The sequence below is a fragment of the Lissotriton vulgaris genome, chromosome 1_1, assembly GCF_964263255.1.
Source record: "Lissotriton vulgaris chromosome 1_1, aLisVul1.2, whole genome shotgun sequence".
Taxonomy (NCBI): Eukaryota; Metazoa; Chordata; class Amphibia; order Caudata; family Salamandridae; genus Lissotriton; species Lissotriton vulgaris.
Genome location: NC_141685.1, coordinates 771,469,921 through 771,493,341, shown reverse-complemented (window position 1 = coordinate 771,493,341; position 23,421 = coordinate 771,469,921). Strand labels below are relative to the sequence as shown.

General features: G+C 45.3%; 1 protein-coding gene across 1 annotated transcript in view; it reads right to left on the bottom strand.

Annotated features, from left to right (window-relative positions):
- The window catches only part of SWT1 (SWT1 RNA endoribonuclease homolog), a 1,175,709-nt gene that overhangs the window by 704,088 nt on the left and 448,200 nt on the right, over positions 1 to 23,421 (bottom strand). The window contains exon 9 of the mRNA XM_086956007.1: positions 23,083 to 23,176. Coding sequence (XP_086812133.1) covers positions 23,083 to 23,176 — 94 coding nt within the window. The remainder of the gene's footprint in view (positions 1 to 23,082; positions 23,177 to 23,421) is intronic.

Below are 23,421 nucleotides of genomic sequence, written 5' to 3'. Positions count from 1 at the left end.
ATGGAAGAAATCTCATTTCAGATAACTAGTAAGGCAAACTTCACAGTCCTAGGAGATTTAAATCTCCATCTGCAAAAACAGTATCAGACTTATCTCAGATATGGCTTCTCAAAACCTAAAGCTGGTAAATGCAGGACCAACCCACAGAGCTGGACACTTCCTGGATCCCATCTTTTTTTATTTAAATACAATCACCTGCTCACCGGCCTTACCAACCATCTTGTCCGACCACCACCAGATACATTTCTCCCTGACTTCCCCACATGAAGAACACATCAAACAATACAAAAAATGCAGAGAATATACAAAGAAACTAGAGGAAGTTAGATATAGACAAATTAAATACTTGTCTGGGGGCTTATAAACCATCCTTAGAGAAAAAGGTAGACCCCCCTCGCTAAGGCAGTACAAAGCTGTCTCATGGAAGCTGTGGATTCCTGTCTCCCCACTTCAGAACTCAAAAGAACAGTTCACCATCCACCAGCACCATGGTACAATGATTCCTTAAAGAACTCAAAGACAAGCTGTAAAATCTTAGAAAGAAATTGGAGGAGAAATTATGACCATACTGCCAAACAAGCTTATAAAACAGCCCTCAGTAAATATCACAAAGAATGCAAGCATTCATGTGCTGCCTTTGTGAACTTAACAATCGCTAAAGCACCAAACTGCGCAAAAACATTATTCCACACAGTAAAAATTCTGGCAGGTTCAGACACAATAGCCAAACCTCCTATCCTGTCCCAAGCTAAATGCGAAGAACTGGCAACCTTCTTTATAAATAAAGTGGAAGGTATCTATCAAGAAATCATCCTACAAGAATCAGAACAAAATAGCCCCACGAACCAGAACGCATCTATACCTGAGGATTGCCCCTCTCACGTGGAACAGGAACCTAGTCAAAAAACGCGGACTGCATTTTAATGGACTGGCCCATGTTAACAACGGCTAGTTTAGAAGGGCTGCTTAAATCTATTAAATCAGGATCACCGAAGGACCCCATCCCAGAAAATATCCTTAAATAACTTAATCATTCAGAGATGTCAATCCTAACTCATCTACTTAATGCATCACTTAAAGAGTCTACAATTCCATCTTCCTGGAAACACGCTATGATTCACCCATTATTAAAAAAAACAAATGCAGACACATCCGATACCAAAAACTATCGACCCATTTCACTGCTTCCGATTCTATCGAAAATTTTAGAAAAACATATCCATTTACACCAGACACAATATGTTGCAACTCACCAACTGCTTCACCCCTCGCAATCAGGATTTAGAGCGGGTTTCTCAACAGAAACCACACTATTAGGAGTGACCGAAGCAATACGCCAGAAATAAGACAAAGGGGAAACGGTGGCACTCATCCTACTGGATTTGAGCGCTGCTTTTGACACCATATCACACACGGTGCTTATAAACACACTAAGCAAAATAGGAATAGGTGGAGCAGCGCTCAAATGGGATTCAGGCTTTTCTCTCAAACAGAACTTTTCAAGTTTTTTCCAAAAATGCCAGCTCCAAAATTCACTCTTTTACACATTGCGTACCTCAGGAATCCATCCTGAGTCCACTTTTTTTCAATCTTTACGTCAAACCTTTAGCAGAGCTGGCTGAAAAATCGGGACTCACAATTTACTCATATGCAGACGACTCACAAATTATGCTTTCACTTACGGCACAAAATCCCAATGACACATCAACGCTCAAAACAGGACTGAATAACATCGCTACCTGGATGAAAGTAAACTTCTTAAAATTAAATGGCGAAAAAACGGAGGTAATAATTCTAGGGAAGCGGAAACATCCATGGAGCCCACAACACTGGCCAGAAAAAATGGGCAACCTCCCCGTCCCGGTATCACAAGTACGAAATCTAGGTATACTCCTTGATGATTACCCTGAGCATGCATGCACAATCAGTAAAAGTCGCAGCCACCTGTTTTTTCATCATTAAGTGGCTGAGAAAAATCTGCTGGATGCTCCCGGAGTCAACAAAAAAAACAGTAGTCAATGCCTTAATTACATCCCGTCTTGACTACGGAAATGTCCTCTATATTGGATCAAATAAAGCAAATCTCCACCGATTACAGATGGCCCAAAACGCGGCAATTAGACTATTATGTAAAGTACCAAAAAGAGAATCGGTATCTGCATTCCGACGCAAATTACATTGGCTAAACGTAAAAAATCGAGTGAAATTTAAAAAACTCATCTACATGCACAAAATAAAAACTAACACAGCCCCCAAGTACCTCTGCACTTTGGCCAAAACATACACTCCATCTAGAAATCTAAGATATGCTTCTCATGGTCGTTTCATAGTCCCTAAATTCAAGCTAGCCCGTATTGGAGGCAAATTCTTTGCCTACCTAGGCCCTCTATATTGGAACTCTCTCCCTATCTCACTGAGAAATGAAACAAACTACCACAGTTTCCGCAAGTAGCTAAAAACCTGGCTGTTTGATAAATAAGATACACGCATTCCACCTATCAATTGGCTACTCTGCGCCGGAAAACCCATTTTGGGTAGCTATCATGCAATACAAATGCAATAATAATAATAATAATAATAATAGATGCACCTCCTGCAGGAAGCATATACCTGCCCCATTGAGATTCAGCAACAATGCCACAAGCTGCACCTTTCTGCAGTCATTCAAGCCCCATATATTCCAGGTAATTGCTCTCAGCCATCACCCCAACACCACAAGACGGGAGAAATGTGGGCGCGTGGGGGAGGGGAGCCAAATAGCGCTCAGCTGTAGATTTTGTGCCAGAGAGGAGGAGGAAAGGGGGGAGGAAAGGAAACTAGGGAAGAAGAGACGAAAAACATTTTATGCATTGCAACCAGCACCCCTCCGACCGACCCCCCACCCACCCACTGCAGCCACCAATCAGGCTGAAAAGAACCCACCCATCCCCAACAAGGCCGCATGGGGCCAACTTCAGAACACAATGCAGGACTCATCCCAGGGGGGAACACCAGGAAGCTCGGCGAATTCCAGCCCAAAGAGCTGGGTGGCCGGGCAAGAGCTCATATGGAGCTCACAATTTCAAGCGGGCAGTCATCCCAGGCATTACCCATCCAGTTCTGGGTGTCAAAAGAGCAGAATGGCAATATATCAATAGTCCAATAGAAAAAGCAAAAGAATCTAAGAATACAGTAGGATCAATTAGAGAAGGCGAGACAGCTGCACAATACTCAGTCATTTTCAGTGAGATTATCTCCGGCGTATCTATCCATATCGACGTCAGCGGCCAGTTTCGGGAACTTGAGAGTGCGGGCAAACTTAGCAGCCAACTTAGGGTGTGTAAAGTAGGATGTCTTGCCAGAATGGAAAACCCGCAGTTTCGCCGGGTACAGGAGAGAATATTTGATGTCCTGCTGCTGAAGTAATCGCTCGACAAGTACAAATTCACGGCGGGCCGCCTGGACCGCCATGGTAAAGTCCAGAAAGAACGAAACAGCATTCCCTGGTGGTATCTGGAATCCGGCAATCTACTAGCAAAGTTCATCTGCAAGCAGAAAGTACATTTCTCTAATGCTTTGCAGCACACAGAGGAACCACCACTATTAGGAGGAATAACTGGTTACTCTCCATAAGAATAACTATTTATTAACATCAAGGAATGTAACTTGTGATCCCTGTGTAAAAATGTACAATTGGGGAATATTATGGCTCTACTGTGGATGTCGCGGACCTACTGGCAAAATTACTGCTGGAGATAACAAGCTTTCCACCAAGGGTGATTCAGAGTGTGATCTGACGTGGGGGACACACGCTTACCCGTCTTGTCCCGCCGGAAGCGAAGCAAGCGCTCTAGCGGTCGGCGCCTACGTCACAAGGCCACCTGACCTCGAACCAATGAGCGCAGAGCCGCCTCAAGAAGACAACGGCAGTAGGAACAGCGCGGCGGTGAGAGAGGACGCGGTGAGCTGGAGTGGAGAAAACACGGGAAAGGAAGCACCGACGTAGTTCGGTCCAGGAGAGCACCACCGAGGAGAGGAACCATCACTGAAAGGCCCGGGTGAGGCAGAAGAGGCAAAGACGACCGGTGCCACGTTCCTGAAGGGTCTCGGCTTCAGGCAAGTCCCATTCTTGCGATTCTTCTTTCAACAATGGTGGGAGGGAGGATCTCATGACGCCCAGGGCTGTTCCTACTCCAAGGGCACTGAGCACATCACTCCTGCACCACCAGAAAATCCCTTCACTTCCCCTGTAATCCCCTGAACCCCTTCACCCTGTACCACAAGAACTCCTCTTCAACCCCCCCCAGACCCCCCCATCAGCATCCTAGAGCACTTTCGTGTGGTGAAGGAACCTGCCAGAGAACACACCATTAACAAGTCTATACTTGTATTATTATTTTTTTGAGGACCTCCACATCGCGGCTTCAGACCTGGAAAAAGAACTCTGGAGAGAGAAAACGCCAAATCAAGAGAGACTATATGAACCATTTCCAAACTGATTCCAGATATTACTATTATAATTTTTTTTTGTGTGGTGGACAATTTATACTACGCAGTAGCCGTTTTTTTTGCTTGTAATGTGGTGGGCACTCATGAGAAGGGGGATATGTATTTTCATAAATTAGCAAAAAATATTTCAGACACACTTGTATGAAAAATGTCCACGTCGGAGTCATTTAAATGACAATTCTTCAACTTTTAGAACAGATACCAAAATAGTACCTCCCTAGGTGGAGGGTCTGTGGAGTAGTCTCAGACCAAAACACCCTGCAGGACCATATATGCCAAAAGCTCTTTCTTTTGGACCTGTCTGTCAAGGCAGTAGTGTTTTATGAACTTGTTAACTTAAGCCCATGTTGTGGCCTGACAGAGGTCATGGTTGGCACTATAGTTGTCAAAGCAGTGGTGACAGTCTTAACCCTGGTGGAATGGGCTCCTAGACCTTCCGGAGCTGCTCTTTAGCCATTGGGCAGCAGAAAACGAAGAAAACTGTGGATCATGAATGAGTCCTCTCTACTGCACCACCGTCCCTTTCTCCAACCTGGAGAATCCCACAAATAGCTGATCGGCCACCTGATGATCCTTGGTATGAACAATGTAAAACCTTAAAGCTAATATGTCAAGAACAGACAATTGCATTGGTAGCACCCCTGACCCAAATGGAACGAGCCCTAAGTCCTTCCGGATTCTTGGCTACTACATAGCAGATCTTAATACAGAGGACTATCCACCATTAAAAAGTCATTTTTTACACTGCCTCGCATGTCTTTGTCCACAGAACTCCCACAAAAATGATCTCAGGGGTGATCGATGTAAAGCTTAAAGCTCATCTGGGGTTCAAACGATGGAGTTTCTCCTCCTTTTTTGAGAGATGAGCAGGGCAAATACCCTGGGTGGGTGATGGATTGCCCAACTTGAAATGGAGTCATCACTTTCAGCCGTAGGGCGTTTACACTGAATAAGACGGCCACTCACTCAGGGGACAAGCTGAAGTGATTGAAAAGAGGAAAACAGTCTTAAGTGTCAAAAGATTCAATGAGCGTTAGACCCGTCAGCCTCAGGGCGGTGGTCTCCCAAACTCTTTGCCTGCCCCCTCCTATTTTTCTGAATTTGTTTTTGCTGGCCTTAGGACTCAGTACTAACCAGTTCTAAAGTGCTTGCATTCACTCACTAAAATATGGTACATTTGGCTTACACCTGAGTGCCATATTTTATTTACTTGTAAGTCCCCAGCAGACTGACCCTGGGCCAATGTAAGCATCCTTAATGTGTCCTTCCGCATGAAGACATTTAGAGGTGAAGATCAGAGGAATACCACCATTCTTTTTCAGCACAAACAAATAGTGGGAGTAACAGCAATTCATGTTTCCTGGGCCAGAACCTCTCTATGGCTTCTTTAGCCAAAAAATCCTGTCCCTGTTGAAGCAAGATAGACAGGTGCTCCTTTGATACCCACTCTTATGTGGGCGGAAAAGGAAGTGCGTCGGAAAGGAATGGTAGGACATAGTCCCATTGAGCAATCTGAAGGACCCATCTGTCCAATATTATATTTTGCCATCTTTGGAAGAAATGTCTGATCCTACCTCCCACAGAGTGGTTTTGTGCCACTAAGAGCAAACTAGGGGCGTGAGACTAGGAGGTTCATTGCCTCTTCTGGCCTGGAATTGTCTGCTTGATACCTGACCCAGACCCTGAAAGGACTGGGGTACCTGTTTGCATAGGCTGTGGGCCTTGGCAGTGCCAGTGCACCAAATCTCTGGAGTAGTTACAAAACGGACGAAACTGCTAAGGAAATGATCGATTAGGAGTTAAGAGGCCCAAGGATCGCACCGTGGCCTAACTATCTCTAAAGTGCTGAAGGGCAGAATCAGCCTTATTGCCAAACAGATGAGGCCCATCGAAAGACACATCAATGAGTGATGCCTGCAAATCCCCGGAGAAGCCTGTGGATCTCATCCATGGATGAAACTGAAGCACAAAGCTAGTTCCAACAGCTCTGCCTAAGCCATCAGTAGTGTCCAATCCAGACATATTTGGCCACATCCTGGATGGTTGGACCCAGGAAGGTCCGAAATTCTTCAAGGACTGCTGGCAGGATCTTATTGACCATCTCCAGAGAGAGCTCGAATATTATCCTAGTAAACAACTGCCATTAACCTACCTCAGGGCTAAGCTGGCTGATGAAAGCATTTGTTTCTCAAATGCCTTGATGCTCTCTGCCTGTGGATGGGGGCTCTCGTTGGTAACAATTTGGAGTTTCCCTTCCTGTGGAATTTGGACCCCCATATTTTCTACAAATCACGATCACTTGGCACCGGTCTCTAGTGCCTGGCTACCTACCTGCTCACAGATTGGCAAGAACAAGGCTTAGACTAGGTGCCCAGGAATGTTTGGAAAGGGCCTCATTGAGCATCAGTAGGGATTAGTACGAAGCCTGCCTATGCTGTAAAAAGCCTGCCTATGCTGTAAAACTTCTGTCTGAATTTTGATCTTGACTTCCATAATAAGAAGTTGTAATTCTAATATTTTATCTGTGTATCTTATCACCACAGCAAAGAAAGCAATCTCCTCCGTTAACGTTACATGGGGAACCCAAACTAGTATCAGGAAAAATGTTCAAAGCACTGGCCTTTTGTAAATCCATGCACAGGTTGTCATCATCATAGTATGGGTGTACATCACCTCATTTATCAACTCTGAAGCCCGGTTGACCCTCATGAGAGTCAGGACTGAAAAATTGTTGAAGCCCTGGATGGCTGTTCCAAGGTAAAGATATTGCTCTATCTGAATCAGATTTTAGGGGGACTGGACGCATCATTTGGGACGCAACCTCAGTCGAGGCTGGGACTCGAATACGACTATTGGTACTGAGATCTCTGCCTGAAGCATTGGGGTTGAAGGGACCAGCGTGGATTTCAGTGTCAGGAGTGTAAATTGTTTCTGAAGCTGGTAAAGAACCCAAGAAAGGTTTGAGTGGAACAGAACGCTCCAACAACAAATTCTACAACGGAAACCCAACTGGAGACCTCAATGGATCCTTGGAGCCTGAAGGCACACCAGAGGGAGACAGAAGAGTGCCAAAAATAGGCAACATGTCCTCTTTAAAAACCTAAATCTGTTGCAACATCGCTGATGGCCTTTGAAACTCTGGGATTGGGCTCAGGTGTGCAAAGAGCTGCTCATCAGGAGATCGGGAGCAACACCGAGTGGCATCCTAACATCCTCACAACTTTGTTAGAGAGTGGTTGTACGGGGACTAATCGTGCCTCCGCTTTAATTTACCAGAAGACATGGACCGTAAAGAGGGCCTTTAAAGGGAACAGCCCAGAGAGTAGGAGCGGGTCCATGCCCTAGACTGTGAGCGGGACTTGTGCAATTTGTTGTAGTGTTTGGAGACGTGCAGCATCACTGCACAATCCCGGACTGCCTTTGTATTCATGAGAGTGCCTTCTTTGCTCAGCTTGGAATCGTGCCTTGGTCTAAGGGCCACTCCTGACATGGGCCTACTGAGATTATTCCAGAGGTTAGCGACAGACCACACACCGAATTCTAAGACTTCGCCCCTCGAATGGGGTGGAAGAGATTGGGTGGATTGGTTCTCCTGGAGGTGGGGTGGGGGTGACTGACATTCTTCTGGAACTAAAGACATACTACTTTGACAGTACAGAAGATTGCATCAAGTGAGAGCACACAGAGCTTAAAAATGTTAATGGGCTGGGAAGCAGTTTTATGCATACGTTGATCCTGCAACACCTAAAACGTCATGGCCCATACATAATACTAATGCAAGAAACGCACCTGAGAGGTCATCACTATAAGGGAATGGATTGATTGGGCTACGTTCTAAAAGCTCACGCAGGCTACACCTCAGACTTGTGGGGGATGGGAATCCCAATTAAAAAATTGTTACCCTTTACCTCCCAAAAATCGTGGAGAGATGACCACTGACGCTATGTAGCCCTTAATAGGATATGGAATGGAGTGGATCTTAACTTTTGCTCTGTGTGTGCCGCGTCTCAACTCCTGACTATAACCCCCCCCCCGACCAGGGAGATCTATTGTTGGGACTACGCATGGGACTACTCCTCCTGGGTAGGGGGTGAATTTTATGTGGTGATTGACTCCCAAATGGGCAGAACCGGTACTGGTGCAGGGGGACAGGGTGGGGGAACCAAGCTCTCAGAGTTTACATCGGAGATGGGCCTGTCAGACCTCTGGAGAGAATTGAACCCACATACTCAGCAGTACACATATTTCTTGGCACCGCACAGCAGTCTCTCCAGAATCGAGTACTTGTTTACTCTCCGGTACCAACAACCGTGATTCAGGGCAGCGATACAATTGGCTAGAGGAGTATCATGTCATTCCCTGGTGGAGGTCCAATTATAAGGTCTGATAAGAGCTCACCAATACCCACCCAGGTTGGATGCCTGGTACCTCAAAGATAAAAACACATAACATATAATATCCAAGGCGGCAGGCTTGTATTTCCCAAAAAACAAGGATCTGTTGATTTGGCGCTGAGCCGATGAGAGGCTTTCAAAACAGTGCTGAGAAGGTACACTCAAGCGATAATAGGGAGGAGGAAAAAAGATTCCAGAAGGCAATGCACCGAACTGGAAAAGAAGATACTAGAAATACAGAGTAGAGCGAAGAGACACAAATCAAGAAATGAACAAACACCAGTTGCAGCTCTATCAACAGGAGCTGATAGCACTGATGGGGGACCTAGCCCTAAAGCACGATTTGACAACGCAACATCATCTCTAGGACGTCGGCCCCTCGGTCACTTTGCCACTGGATTCAAGCTAGCCTGGCTGATGAAGGGTGTTACCCAGAAACCGGTCCCAGGATGCTTGTTTCCGGTTCAGGGGAAACCTGGCTTGGCAATTTGGGGTAGACTGTTTCCACTAGGCACAGGTTCAAAACTGATTTGCATATAGCTGGGTCTGAACTGAGATGGCGAAATGAGCTAAAGAATGATGATGGATTCAACCCAGATCTGTGACTGGGGGAGAGTGTCTAAAAGGTTTCAGCGCTCCGTCCATAATCTCCCTGTGTTTGCTTTGTTGGTGGTAAGGCAGCCAAGCTCTTAAAGTGGCTGGCATTGCGTGACAGGGAGAGGTGCTGGGTACCTGACATGAAGGACAAAAGCGGGACGGTTCACACTTCTAATACAGGAATAGCGGAGTCCTTCGCCTTTTATTATGAGGCCTTATACACTTCCCAGATTTTAATGACCGACTCGGACTGCGCGGACTTCTTGAAGGATGTGGCGCTCCGACCATTAATTGAGGAGGAGCGAGTGGCCCTAGAGGTCAATCTATCGAGGAAGACCTACAAGGGGCATTGAGAGAGCTGCAGGGGGGCAAGGCACAAGGACCCAATGGTTTGCCAATAGAACTCTATGAAGGTCTAGAAGGAGTAGTGACCAAACCAGTGTTGGAGATGTATCAAGAAGAGCTCTCTAGGGGTTGTCTCCCATTAGACCAGAGGATGGCTACGATAGTGATCATACTAAAGGATGGGAAGCCCCCGGCTGAACCCAGTTCATATAGACCAATTTTCCTGCTTAACGTGGAAGTTAAGGTGTTGGCCAAAATTTTGACCACTAGACAGAGTGGTTCTCCCCTTGATAATACACCTGGATCAGTCTGGATTTATTCCCTGCAGGAACACAAGGCTCAACCTGCGTCCCCTTAGTGGGGTACTACACCTAACTAAGCCTTACACAGGTATCTAAATGGTGACGATAGCTTTAGACATGAGAATGACGTGTGACTCAGTGGAATGGAATTATATGTTTGCAGTCATGGAAAGATTTAGGTTTGGTGTCAAATTCAGAGCCTGGGTCAAACTACTTTACATGGCCCCTTTGGCCAAGGTCAGGGTAAATGGAACAACCTAACCCAGGTTTGAGTTTCATAGGGACACCCGTCAAGGCTGCCCACTATCTCATATGTTGTTCGCTTTAGCCCTCGAACCCCTCGCAACATTTATTCGTCGAGACCCCATAAATTAGGGTATACCTGCTCCGGGAGGGTGGGAACAAAGAATCTTTCTATATGCAGATGATGTGCTGCTCTATGTGGCACGACCCCAGACCTCCATAAATAGAATAATTCAAATCTTCCAAATATTCAGGTAACACTGGCTACACAATCACCTGGGCTAAATCAGTGATTTACCCCTTGTCGGGCGGGACCCCTTGCTTGCTACGCAACTGCTTGGCACTGGTGTGCTCAAACAGGTTTAAATACAGGAATATATGACCCACACGAATTCCTTAGGCAGGACCTTGACTCGCAACTCGAACAACTCAAAACAGATGTGAAACACTGGGAATCTTTGCAGTTGATGCTGGTGAGCAGAGCCGTTCTATATAAGATGATGACCCTCTGAGACTGCTCTATGTAAGGCAGAACACACTGTTCAAGTTTCCACCAGCGTTTTTGGCTGGATTGACCAGTTCACAAACTGCTGTGCAAAGGGGGAGCCCCAAGAACTGAGCTGGCCAAACTACAGAAAGGGGTTTATGAGGGAGGACTGGCAGTCCCCGATGTCCAAAAATATTACTAGGCCTCGCAATTGCTGCTAATTAACAAATGGGTGTTCGCAGATCGCCAGGACCCAGCATATAGAGAAGACAGAGGGTACATGGCCTTGGAGAAACTATTGTATGGTAAGATGGGCAGGGACAATTGGCCTCAACACACACAAGTAGTAGTGCATACATGGCACAAAGCACCACATTTCTGAGCTGGAAAGGGAAACTAACGACAGGGCTGGGTGAATTCCATAAGTGGAAACTTATTGGTATAGAGCCCCTGGGCAATGTCCGGAGAAACCATTCATACATACAGTTTAATGAGCTGCAAAAATAATTTGATTTAGCTGATTCCGAACGATTTCGACACACTCAGTTGGGGCATGCATTACACTGCCACTAGCCAATGAGGGGGGGGAACAACTGTCTGATGCCTCGCCACTATAGGACCGCTTATTAATAGAGGCTCTGTCACAGAAGTGAGTATCTCTAATCTATAGGAAAATACTCAACAAATCCCCTGATCTACTTGGTCTCCTCAGGCGGGCGCGGGAGGACGATCTGGGGAAAACACTAGATGAAGAAGACTGGACGGAGGCCCTCGTGCCCGACAGGGAGATCTCCATCAGTGAAGTTCCGAATGGGCCAACTTAAGATCCTTCATAGATCTTACTATGCACAAGTCCTCCTGCACAAAATAGGCAGAGCACATTCTCCATTGTGCAAAATGGGTTTCAGGAGTGAGGCGTCCTATCACACATTACGGGACTGTAGGAAAATTCAACATTACTCTGCCCTGATCACGCCAATAATGGCAAGGGTGGAGATCCCGGCGGAGTCCAGATGGCTCCTACTGAGAATAAAATATAGACCAGAATTGGCATAAGTCAAAAGAAACCTGGCTTAGATTAGCAGTGGGTGTCGCAAAACGAAATATCGCAAAGTCATGGGGTGCTGTGGTCCCCACCAGCAGTTGAGGACTGGAAGGTGGATCTGGATTGGTGTCAGAGAGCAGAACAAGTGGTCCACACAGCTAGAGGATGCCCCAAGAAATGGGAGAAAGTGTGGGGTGATTGGAGAACTTATAGGGGTTAGGAACATGGGAATGCTACGGTCGTAAAAGCGCCTTGACAATCCGCATGGATCATGTATGTTATGGGTTACTGTGATGCCAAGAGGAATACAATTGTGCAATGACCTAATTATACCACTGTAGAATTATATGTGAAGCCTTTTGTTTGTTAACCAATAAAAATAATTGAGAAAAACATTCCCCTTCAGCCCCTACCACTTCATATGCCAGTTCAGGTACACCAGGCCGATGTTCTTCCCTCAGTGAAGGAGGGATGGCCATTTCAGGTCTTGTCACTCTGGTGATCTATCCGGGGAAGGGGGACTTTTAGGTAAGAGTTTCCTCTCTCCCTTTCACAAAAGTTGGAGGAAGGTTCACACTGTTCGTACATGATTGAGGAAATATTTCCTCAGACCCTTGGATTTTTCAGACTGTGCAAGGTTTTCAGATAGATCGGGCTTCTCCAACGAGGAGCTTGTGTGCAACTGGTAGCTCTTCAGCTACCTATAACTGTGCTCTCCTGTGTGCAGTCTAACCTATTAAATTAGAGGCTTTTGCTTGGTTAAATTAAGATCTGTATGCCAAAATTGAGAGAGTATATTCGAGAGGAAAATGTGTTTATTTTCAGAACTCATAAGCTGATAAACTGAAGAAAAACGGCTGAATGTACAAAATATATTTAAACCGGATATTTCAGTGAAAAATCATGTGGTAATGAAGAGACATTTTACAGATGTAATTACCTGGTGCCAGGGGCACTGCAGCTATGTCTGTAATACATATTACCCATGTGAAAGCATTCCATATTGACAGTTTCTTAACGTTACTGCTGGCAACCATGCCTGATTCACTGAGGTGATCACTGATGGTATTCCTGCATAAAGTGGCAACTACTGTAATCTTGTCTGATGTGGTTACTATTAGAGCACTAAAAATATTCATAACTCCGTGAGTTTCATTGAATATGAGTAGTTCTGATTACAGAAAACGTTGGCAACCTCTGAGATAGATTGTTTGGCAATTCCGGTACAGACCTTTTGCCCATATCTAATGGTTTTCTCGCCGGAAGAGGAAGAGAGGATAACCACTGAGGTCAGGGACTTTCTATTTAAGGGTGCAACAGGGCATTGTTCCTGGCATTCCGCAATATTTTTCTTGTATATAAGAAAAATAAATCAGCTTTTGGTTACTCGCCTTTTCAAGATGGAAATGGTGGTTTGTCTATATAATAGGGAGGGACGACAGGCACTCTGCTATGTTGGGGAGACAGTCTGTTTTAGGTGCGTTATGTAGGAATGCAGGGAGGGGGGATGGAACACTACATATTTTCAGCAGATCGGAATACTGTTTTAACACAGCAAGTTGGGGTAGCTGTAATGTAAGGTATAGTTTAATAAGTGTAGCACACACTACACAGCTTCAATTAAGACACCCAAGAGAACCAGTCAACATCAGAGATGGCACGCACACCGCAACATCACAAACACCGCAACACATCTTGTGATACTGGGAGATTTGCGATCTGATATACCCACTATTGTGCAAACCATGACCCCGGATAAGACAGAATCCCCTCTCAGGCTTCTCTCCTGGAATAGTAACAGGCTGGAGGACGGGATAAAAAGAGGGATAGCCCTTCAATACATGAGAAGACAAGCACCAGACATGGTATTGATGCAAGAAACCAATCTGGTTGCCAATACATTTAAGGCACTGAACAGATGTGGATATGAATTAGTTGCCCATTAACCTTCACGACAGGCTCAAGGGGAGCAGGAATACTCCTGCATCATCGATGTCCATATATAGTAGAATGTACATGGATAAACCCACTGGGGAGATTTGCAACCACCAGAGGGATGTGGGAGGGTAAACCCCTAAATATACTAGTCTACATACCACCAGTTTTGCAGAGGGTGACCCTGCCTGACTTAAGATCATTACTCCTCGAATTACCAGTGGGAGCTTTGATTCTTGGAGGGCATCTAAACATGATGCTCTGTGGACAAAAAGTCCAAAAATCCCCTAGACTGACACCCAGTAAGAACTCTACACTATCAAACTATTTAGAAGCAATGGGTCTCGTAGACGTCTGGAGAGCAAACAACCCACAGACCATACAATTCACCTTCCACTCATGGGCACACAACAGCCAGTCGAGTATCAACTATAGCCTAACGTTGGCACACCAACTGCCCTATTTTAGAGACATCCGATATCTGGCAAGGAAAATATCAGATCATTCAGCAGTTTGGCTCACTTATACTAAGAGAGCAAAGCTAGCTCGGAATGCAATTATCCTAAAACCCTGGTACTTAAGACTCTCACAAATACGAGACAAACTAATTCAACCCACAGAAAACTACTCTAAAAAAAATAACGACTAAGTTTCCTCCCCACAGATACTCTGGGAAGCATTCAATGCAATAATTAAAGGGACAGGCACTCTCCTTCATGGTTGGGCATAAAAAAGACTGAAAGAAGGAACTTACGGACTTAAAAATTAAGATTCTAGAGAGAAAATCACAAATTGTCAAATCAGACAGTGTAGAGGCCAATCATGCGCTGGTTATCAAAAGACAAGAATATAAAAATAAAGTAACAGAAGAAGCAAAAAGTAAGCGACAGTGCTCCACAAAACATATGAAACCGTAGATAAAGCCAGGAAACTACTGGCATGGCTAGACAAGCTAACAGATGGGTGGCATATCTGAAATCAAAGAATGGTGCAATAATAAGGGATCCCCGGGGAATAGTAGAGACATTTGGAACACACTTTAGGCATCTATACACACCCACCAATACATCCACACCGAGAGAACTACTTGCAGAAATGTGTCTCCCCTCCCTGACGGTGAGCGACACTACTTTACTGGACAGTGACATCAAGGACGAGGAAGTCACCAGGGCAATTAACAGTATACAATGCGGGAAAGCAATGGGGCCTAACGGTCTTCGAATTCAATTATATAAACCTGTAGCGACGAAAATTGCACCATACTTAAGAGACATGTATGAAGAGGGCATACAGCTGGGTTACCTACCCCAAGACCAGAGACTAACTTCTATAGTAGTTATCCACAAACAGGGTAAGCCAGAGGAACTCTAGCTCATACCGCCCCATATCACTTCTCAACGCCGAAGTTAAAATATTGGCCAGATTGTTGGCAAACAGACTAATGCCTGTTATCAAGAGCCTTGTGCACCCGGATCAATCCGGCTTCATGCCAGGAAGAAACACGGCATTAAACCTATGACGTCTACATGGAGTGCTAGGCGGAACTGATACAATTAAAGAAGCAGCAGCAATACTATCACTTGACGCCCGAATGTTGATCCGTACGATTGAATGGCCATATTTATTCACTGTACTAGAGCGACTAGGCTTTGGCCCCAAATACATAACCTGGGTCAAGGTATTGTACGCGCAACCCTTGGCTCACGTGGTAATGAACGGACACACCTCACGTCTCTTCCCCCTCAAACGAGGTACACGACAAGGGAGCCCACACTCACCCTTGATTTTCGCCCTAATGCTAGAGCCCCTTGCAACTTGCAATAGAGGAGATCTAATAATCCGAGGTCTGCAGTGGACAGTGGTATGGGAGGACAGAATCTCCCTATATGCAGATGATATCCTCCTATAAATGGCATCCCCTCACTCATCCACAAGCAGGATTATACAAATCTTAATTTCCGGCAGTACTCCAGTTACACCATAAACTGGTCAAAATCAGTATTATTCATCCTTTGAGGCCCCATCCCATAATAACCAATGGGTTGCGCATCGACGGTGAAGGAGGAAGTATTTAGCTATTTGGGGATCTACATCACAAGACATCCTTCACTCTTCTACACACACAACCTCCTGGGCCCATTACAATGGCTGCAAAATGACAAAAACACTGGAGAATGTTACTATTGTCCCTTATGGGTCGCGTTGCACTTTTTTCAAATGATGGCAGTGCCAAGGTTTTTGTAAGCCTTACAAAATACACCATTCCTTATACCCAACACATACTTCTCCCAGATTGAAAATGAAAGAAGAGAACCCCCACGGATAGCCACACAAATTGGTGAAGGGGTGGATACAATGGTGGTATAACCCTCCCTGACATCCAACTATATTATTGGGCAACTCAGCTGGCGGTAATTAATCACTGGATATATGGCCCACATTCGGATCCCGCATATCTAATGGACAAATTCCTGATGGGTCCTAGAAGTTACAGACAGGCGCTATATATGAACCCTAAACAACGGGTACTAACTGGGCGAAAGCAACAAATAGTCCGTCTCTGGCACATAGTAACAAAACAGCTGGGATGGGAAAATAAAATAACTCAGTCTACAGCATTATGAGACTCGGAAATACTCGGAGAACTGGTTAAACACCAACGGGTTCGAGAAATGAGACATGATAGGCATCTCGAAAGTAGGGGACTTCTGGGCAAAAGAAGAGATCAAGCCCTTAGAGGAGTTACGGGACGAATTTGATATGGCAGCATCCAAGACTTATCAGTATCTACAAATTAGACATGCACTAATGTCAGCCTTCCCTACGGAATCAGACCTTCCAGAATCGTCCCCGCTAGAGGACAGACTACTATGCAACTGAATTGACGGTAAACCTATATCGAAGACATACTAAAAATTACTAAACGCCATGCCTAACCCCCTGACAAAATTACAAGAGCAGTGGAGGTTAATTTAGGAGAACTAGAAGATGAAGACTGGCAGGAGGCGCTCCCTTTACCAAGAGAAGTAGCCACAAAGTCTAGGCTAAAACAAATACAACTCAGAGTCCTACATAGAGCCTATAACTCCTGTAACACTATGACAAAAATAAAACAAAAAGATGACTCTACATGTAGATGACAATGTAAGGTGGAAGGCATATTCTTCCACTTTCTGTGGGAATGTCCTCTCATCCAAATGTACTGGAGGGCGATAGTGGCACAACTTTATAAAATGACAGGCAGCAAAATTCAACAAACACCACAACTATGGCTGGTCAATATGTGGGAACCAACAGACCTCAATAGTAGGGAACTTATTCTGGTCATACTAGGCTTTGTTATAGCCAAACGAAACATTGCGCGAAAATGGTGGCAGAAAGGACAGTCTAAGATATGATAGGGTGCCCCAAGAAATGGGAACAAATCTGGAGCAAGTGGAACACACCCAGGGGATAGATATACACCCCAATTGTTTTTGAGAATGGGAAAACCCCCCTGGCAGAGGTCAAGCAGGAGGGAATAATAAATTGTAATCTCCCAATGTAAGAACTACTCATCAATGGACATTGATGCACTAGAGGCGATGAAATGATGTGGTAATTGTTAGGCCTGGCACCATTGGCGAGGGTCTCCATTCCATTTTTTGCTTTTACCTCTTATGTTTTTGCTGGTTTTAGATGCTTTGGGCACAGTGCCACTGCTATTCAGTGCCACAGTGCAAGTGCTCCCTATGGTAAATTGATGTATGGATTAGTGACTACATGATTGGCTTGTTTGGTTTACTTGTCAGATCCTAGTACAGTGCACTGCGTGTGCCCAGGGCTTATAAATCAAATGCTGGAGGTGGGCTTGCAGCGCTGATTGTGCCAGCCACCTGAGCAGCTTGTAAAGTGTGTCTCAGGCCTGCCATTGCAGGGCTTGTGTGCAGTCTGGTACTGCCATGTTGACTTGGAAAGTGCACCCACTTGCCAGTCCCTAAACCTTAACTTTTCTACATATTAGTAACCCCTAAGGTAGGCCCAAGGTAAGGGTGCATTGTAGGTAAAAGGTAGGACATGCCCTGATGTGTGTGGCATGTCCTGATAGTGAATTACAGCCATTTTTTCCCATTGCAAGGCTACCTGTTCCACATGGGCCAGAATGGGCAGTCTGATTATAACATCTTATAATCCTAACTGACTCAGGGAACTAGGTAGAAAATAGATTTTAGTAGGCCTGAACTCAAAATGATAAAATACATCTTTTAATGAAGTTGGTTTTAACATTATGTGTTTGAAAATACCACTTTTAGAAAGAAGGTATTTTCTTGCCTAACTAGCCAAACCTGCCTCTGCTAGGTTATGTATTCCTTGTCTGGTTTATGAGTGACTGGGAGGATTCCAGTAGACCGGGTTAGTCAGCACAGGGCTGAATAGACCCATCGGCATGTGGTGGGAGGGGAGCACCTGGGACCGGACTAGGGCTGTGCCTGCCTTCCACAATGCTGGCTCCACCTACTATGGTGCATCTGATGTCCCTGGCCTACACTGTCAAAGAAAGAGAAGGAGTCCTCTAAACAAAGTGCTTCAGGACTGACCAGAACTGATTTGGACTAGGTACAGACTCTCTCTGCCTTCAGAGAACAAAGAGAATAGTAGTATAAATATTGGGGTCCAGACTCCAGGACTTTAGATCACTTCTGGGAATCAAGACAACCCTTTGCTGAGGAGAAGAACCGGGAAACTGAAGGAGGAGACTACCCCTATGCTACGTGTTGTTGGGGTTGGCCTGCAGTGGTTGCTTCATTGCCAAAGAAAGGAGAAAAAGGACTGAGTGTGCTTTCATCATCTTGAGGAAGATCTCCAAGGGCTTGAACTTGAGCTTGCCTCCTGCCTGAAGTCTCAGGGATACAAGACTTCACCCCTTCTACTTGCCTGCATCTAGAACTGCGGTTTTAGCTGCAGCAGAAGGAAATTGCAACACTGACACCGGCGAGCGACGCCGTCTTCTATACCGAAGCCATGAGCGCTGCTCCGACTTGCACCGTAGACCTGCCGCCGTGCCACATCGACGCCAGCGAGCAATGCCGTAACTAACCCTGGGCAAAGCACTATGCTACGCTCGCATAGTTCGCGAAGTCTGCGCTACTTCGCACTACGCAAATTGCACGTAGCACAGTGCAAACACGCGCAGCGTAGTGCAGCAGTCATTTTTTGCTTGCTCGCGGTCTTCAACATCAAGTTGGCAACCGCGAGCAAGCAAAATGACATCCCGGCGAGACTTTTTCCTCGTTCGCGATCAGCAACATCAAGTTGCCGATCACAATCGTGAAAAATAAACCTCCCGGCAAGATTCTCAACATGGGGAGGTCAGGTTTCTCATTGCGAGTGATCGCGACCGCTCACGATGAGAAACTACCTTTTTGCGTTGAGAAAGCTGCTGCTCGAGTAGAAATCTACTCGAGCGGCAGAAAACGACCGCTTGCACTGTGCAAGGTGCAGTTTGCACTGATTGCACAGTGCAGACAAGCATCCGGCACTGTGCAATCAGTGCAAAAAGCATTTTGCACAGGGCAGTATGCACTTCGCGTAGCGCTACTTCGCAAACTACGCCCAAGGTTAGCCGTAACCTGCCAAGAGCCATGGGCGCTGCTCCGACTTGTGCCGTGGTCCCGACGCCTGCTGCTGGGTCGCATCGACTCCAAAGCTGACATCGACATTGCGGAGCCGGTCCTCAACATGGGCCACCGAGAATCCATCGACAGCACAACATCATAAGGAACCGTGGTTTCAGCGCCATTGTGAAGTCACCTCCCCGACTCAATAAGGAACCGTCGTCTCACCTCCCCTGCGCTGCAGTAAGGAACCAAGTCTACACCTCCCCTGGGTCGTAAGGAAACAACGCCGCACCACGCCAACGAAGCCACATCTCCGAGACGCCGTGATCTGTCTTTGATTTTCATCGCTTTTCAAAGGTACTTTTCTTTGGGAGTCTGTTCGACTGGGGGCCCGACGCCGCTCACCTCGCGGTCGGTGCCTTACTTTGGTATTTCTCCTGTCACTACGTTGTGATAACACACGTTGGAGTTATCTGTTGCTAGAGACAGATTTTAAGTGAACAACCTACTTTTAAGTCTATTTTTGAGTACAGTAGTGTAGATTTTTGTTGTTTGGTCTTGTGTTAAGTCTATATAAAAATACTTATTTTTATAATACAACCTGCGTGGTGTCCATCTGTAGAGTTGTCACTGTATTACTGTATGTGTTCACAAATGCTTTACACTGCCACTGAGATAAGCCTGCCTGCTCGTGCCAAGCTACCATGGGGTGAGCATGGGTTATTTTAGGAGTGTACCCCCCTTACCCTGACTAGATGCAAGGGTCCCTATATGGTCAAAGGTACCTACCTCTGCCAACTAGAGATGCCAAATCTAACAGTAATGTTAATTGCTGTAACAATCAAGTGTGTGCAAGTTTAACAATAAAAAGAATTTTTTTAAAAAAAGACTGCCACTATTTTCAATTGGTCCCATTAGACAGCGAGACAAGGGCAGATCCTGTTGAATCGCCCAAATGAATGCCTAGAACGGCAGAGCGATTGTTCACTCTTCCCCAGTTCTTGTTTTAGAATCCATCGCAAGTATATGGGGAAGTGGTGCAAGATGTGGCACCTTCTGGACTGGCGGAACATATCATCATGACACAAATTGTTTAGAGTTTTCTGCAAGCTCCTTTGCAACTCAAAGCCACAGGATAGAATTCATGGTCTTCCTTTACATGGATAATTTGACAACTGTCAAGTACGTCAACAAACTAGGAGGTTCTTGGTCAAACCAAATTGGTGAAGATACTGGGAGTTCAGTCCCTGGCAGGAAAAAATTCTGGTTGCAGAATACATGCCAGGTTAGTTGAATCTTGTCGCAGATTAGTTTTTGAGGAAGATGTCTGAATGCAGAGAATGAAAATTTGATTCCCATCTGTCCAAGCCGCTGGCAGATATATGGAGTCCATTATGTATAGATCTCTTTGCCTCAAGATTTACATCTCAGCTGGACAGATTCTTCAGTTGTAGGCCAGATCTGGGGGCATTAGCCACCAATGCGTTCCTTCAAGACTGGTCGAGTGGGGTTCACAATGGCTTCCCTCCATTTGTCATGATAGTGCTAATGCTGGTGCAGATTCATATGCAAAAGACGAGGGTTGGGAGGAATCAACGTTGGTTTCCCACGCTTCTGGAACTCTCAACAGATTACCCTATACAGTTGCCTGTGTTCCCTCAGATGTTGATGAGCACTGTTGCCTGTGTTCCCTCAGATGTTGATGAGCACTGTGGCCTGTCCCATAGGTTAGTAAAGAACAACAAAATGGCCTTAGGGATATAGAACCTTTCTAGAAGCTTGCCGCTGCTCCTGGACGTTTGGATGAGGCTTCAGGTTACATCGAAGTCTCGAGGGCAGCTGGCATCATCAAGGCTTACAAGTCAGGATGAGGTTTCTGGCACAGCGTGTGTCTCGAAAGGGTTTGGATCCCATTTCAGCAGGAATTGCAGGGGTATCCAACTTCTCTTAAAGCCCTATTGGACCATTCATAGCAATAGGTCTCCTATTTTAGTGGGTTGTGAGAAGATGGATGGTTCAACAATAGGTGAATATCTTTTGATATGTAGGTTGTTGCAGGGTATTAGGTATGTGACTCCTCCTCAATCATGGTAGACAGTTATGTGGGATGTTAATGTGGTCCTACACTTGTTTGAGCCCTGGGGTGATAATGATTCTTTGTTGATTAAATAGTTGCCAGATAGTGTTTAAATTCTTTTAAAAGTGTTTCGGATGTTAGGGCACTGGACATCACTACTATGGAGCTCACACCCACAGAGGTTAGTTTTTGCAATTACAGGCAGAGCAAAAATGCGTATTCCTTTGCGGAATTTCAATATTTTGCTACTTATCCCAACCTGTGCGTGGTATAGTGTCTTTAGCAACATATTGGGGTGACTCAAGGGGTGAGAACCTCTGCACCTCAGTTACTCATTGATGTCCGGGAGCCTTTTTATCCTGCTACAACGACTTTAATTAGATGGGTTAAGCTGGTGATGGAAAAGTGAGGGTAGACACATCCACTTTCGGGGCCCACTTAGTCAATGGCGACATGGAATCTGGGGGCTTTTGGGCAGAGGCTAGTTTGGAGGACATCTTGAAGATCACAGATTAGTCTACAGCTATAATTAATTTACTTTGAACATGCATAATAGAGCCTTCATGTTGTGTAAGTAACGAAATTGCAAGTTCTTTGAGGCAGTTGTAAAGGAGAGTCTTGGTTTCAATAAAGACAACAGAGGTGAATATGTATGTAAATGTATTTGAGCTTATATAGCGCACAGCTACCCACAGTGGGTTTCCCGGCGCTTGCTTAGGGAACCCGTCCTGGTATTCCCCTGTGAGATAACCCCGGCAGGGTATCCACAAGGTGAAAGCCAGGCATCCCGCCGCGTGGGGCTGTAGTGGAGATTAAGCAAGCTATTGCCCAGAGTCGCAGAGTGTGAACCCGTGAGTCGAGAAGGCACCGGAGCGAGAATTATCGAGTCCGTGGAATTTTTGAGCCCAAGACCCGCCGAGGCGGGGAATTGAACCCTGGTCCAGGGCCGATCTCAGATTCCGGGTCTGCCGCCTCTAACCCCTGAGCCACACTTCTCCACTTTGGAGGCAGTTGTAAAGGAGAGTCTTGGTTTCAATAAAGACAACAGAGGTGAATATTATCCCCCCAACTATTTGCCAACGCAATAGTTGTCTTTTGGACTTTCCTGTAGTTTCTGGAGTAACAAATCAGGCATCAATTTGATGGGAGGATGTGGTATCCATCAAAGCCTCAGATATTGAGAATTGAATTACAGATGACATCCAGAGTTGGAAAGGAAATGTTATGTGGCTACTGCTAGGGATTTCTTCTATTTTTGGTCTTCGGTTTCATCAATGGACTCATCACGAAAAGAGGGCTTTATAATCTAATTGACTCTTTTATACTGGGTTTTAAGTTCTGTAATTTCCTGTGGGGACTACATGATTATGAATAACCAGTAGGAAAAGAGAATGCATGAAATTTGCCTCTTTTATCGTTAAAAAAATCAGGACTCTCCTTCACAATTCGCTAGGAGACTCCGCTATTATCTTCAGCTGATGAAACCTGCACATTTCCAAACGATAGGCATATATCAACAGTCTGGCGATAAGTGCCATATTGGGTATTTTATTCAGAAAATATCTGACTTACGAGCACAGCAGAAGGCTAGTATTGGGATACAGTTTCTGATACTGTAGGCAGCAATGCAGAACTCGGTCATCGTTATTTTCAGCATTCAAACCATCTGCAAATAGAGAACATTACATTAGCAATGGATCCAAGGATGGCATGTTATTACACGAAAATACAGAACTTCACAGTTTAATGGAGTCGTGTAGATCTCTATGGAGAAAACAATAGGTACATGGTCTGGAAAACATGAGCACACACTTTCTTCTTCGTTTTGAACGTAACAATTACAAAAAACAATTCCTTTGCTACTCAGACTTAAATAAACGCTTGTATACAATTTAAATAACTTTTTATATA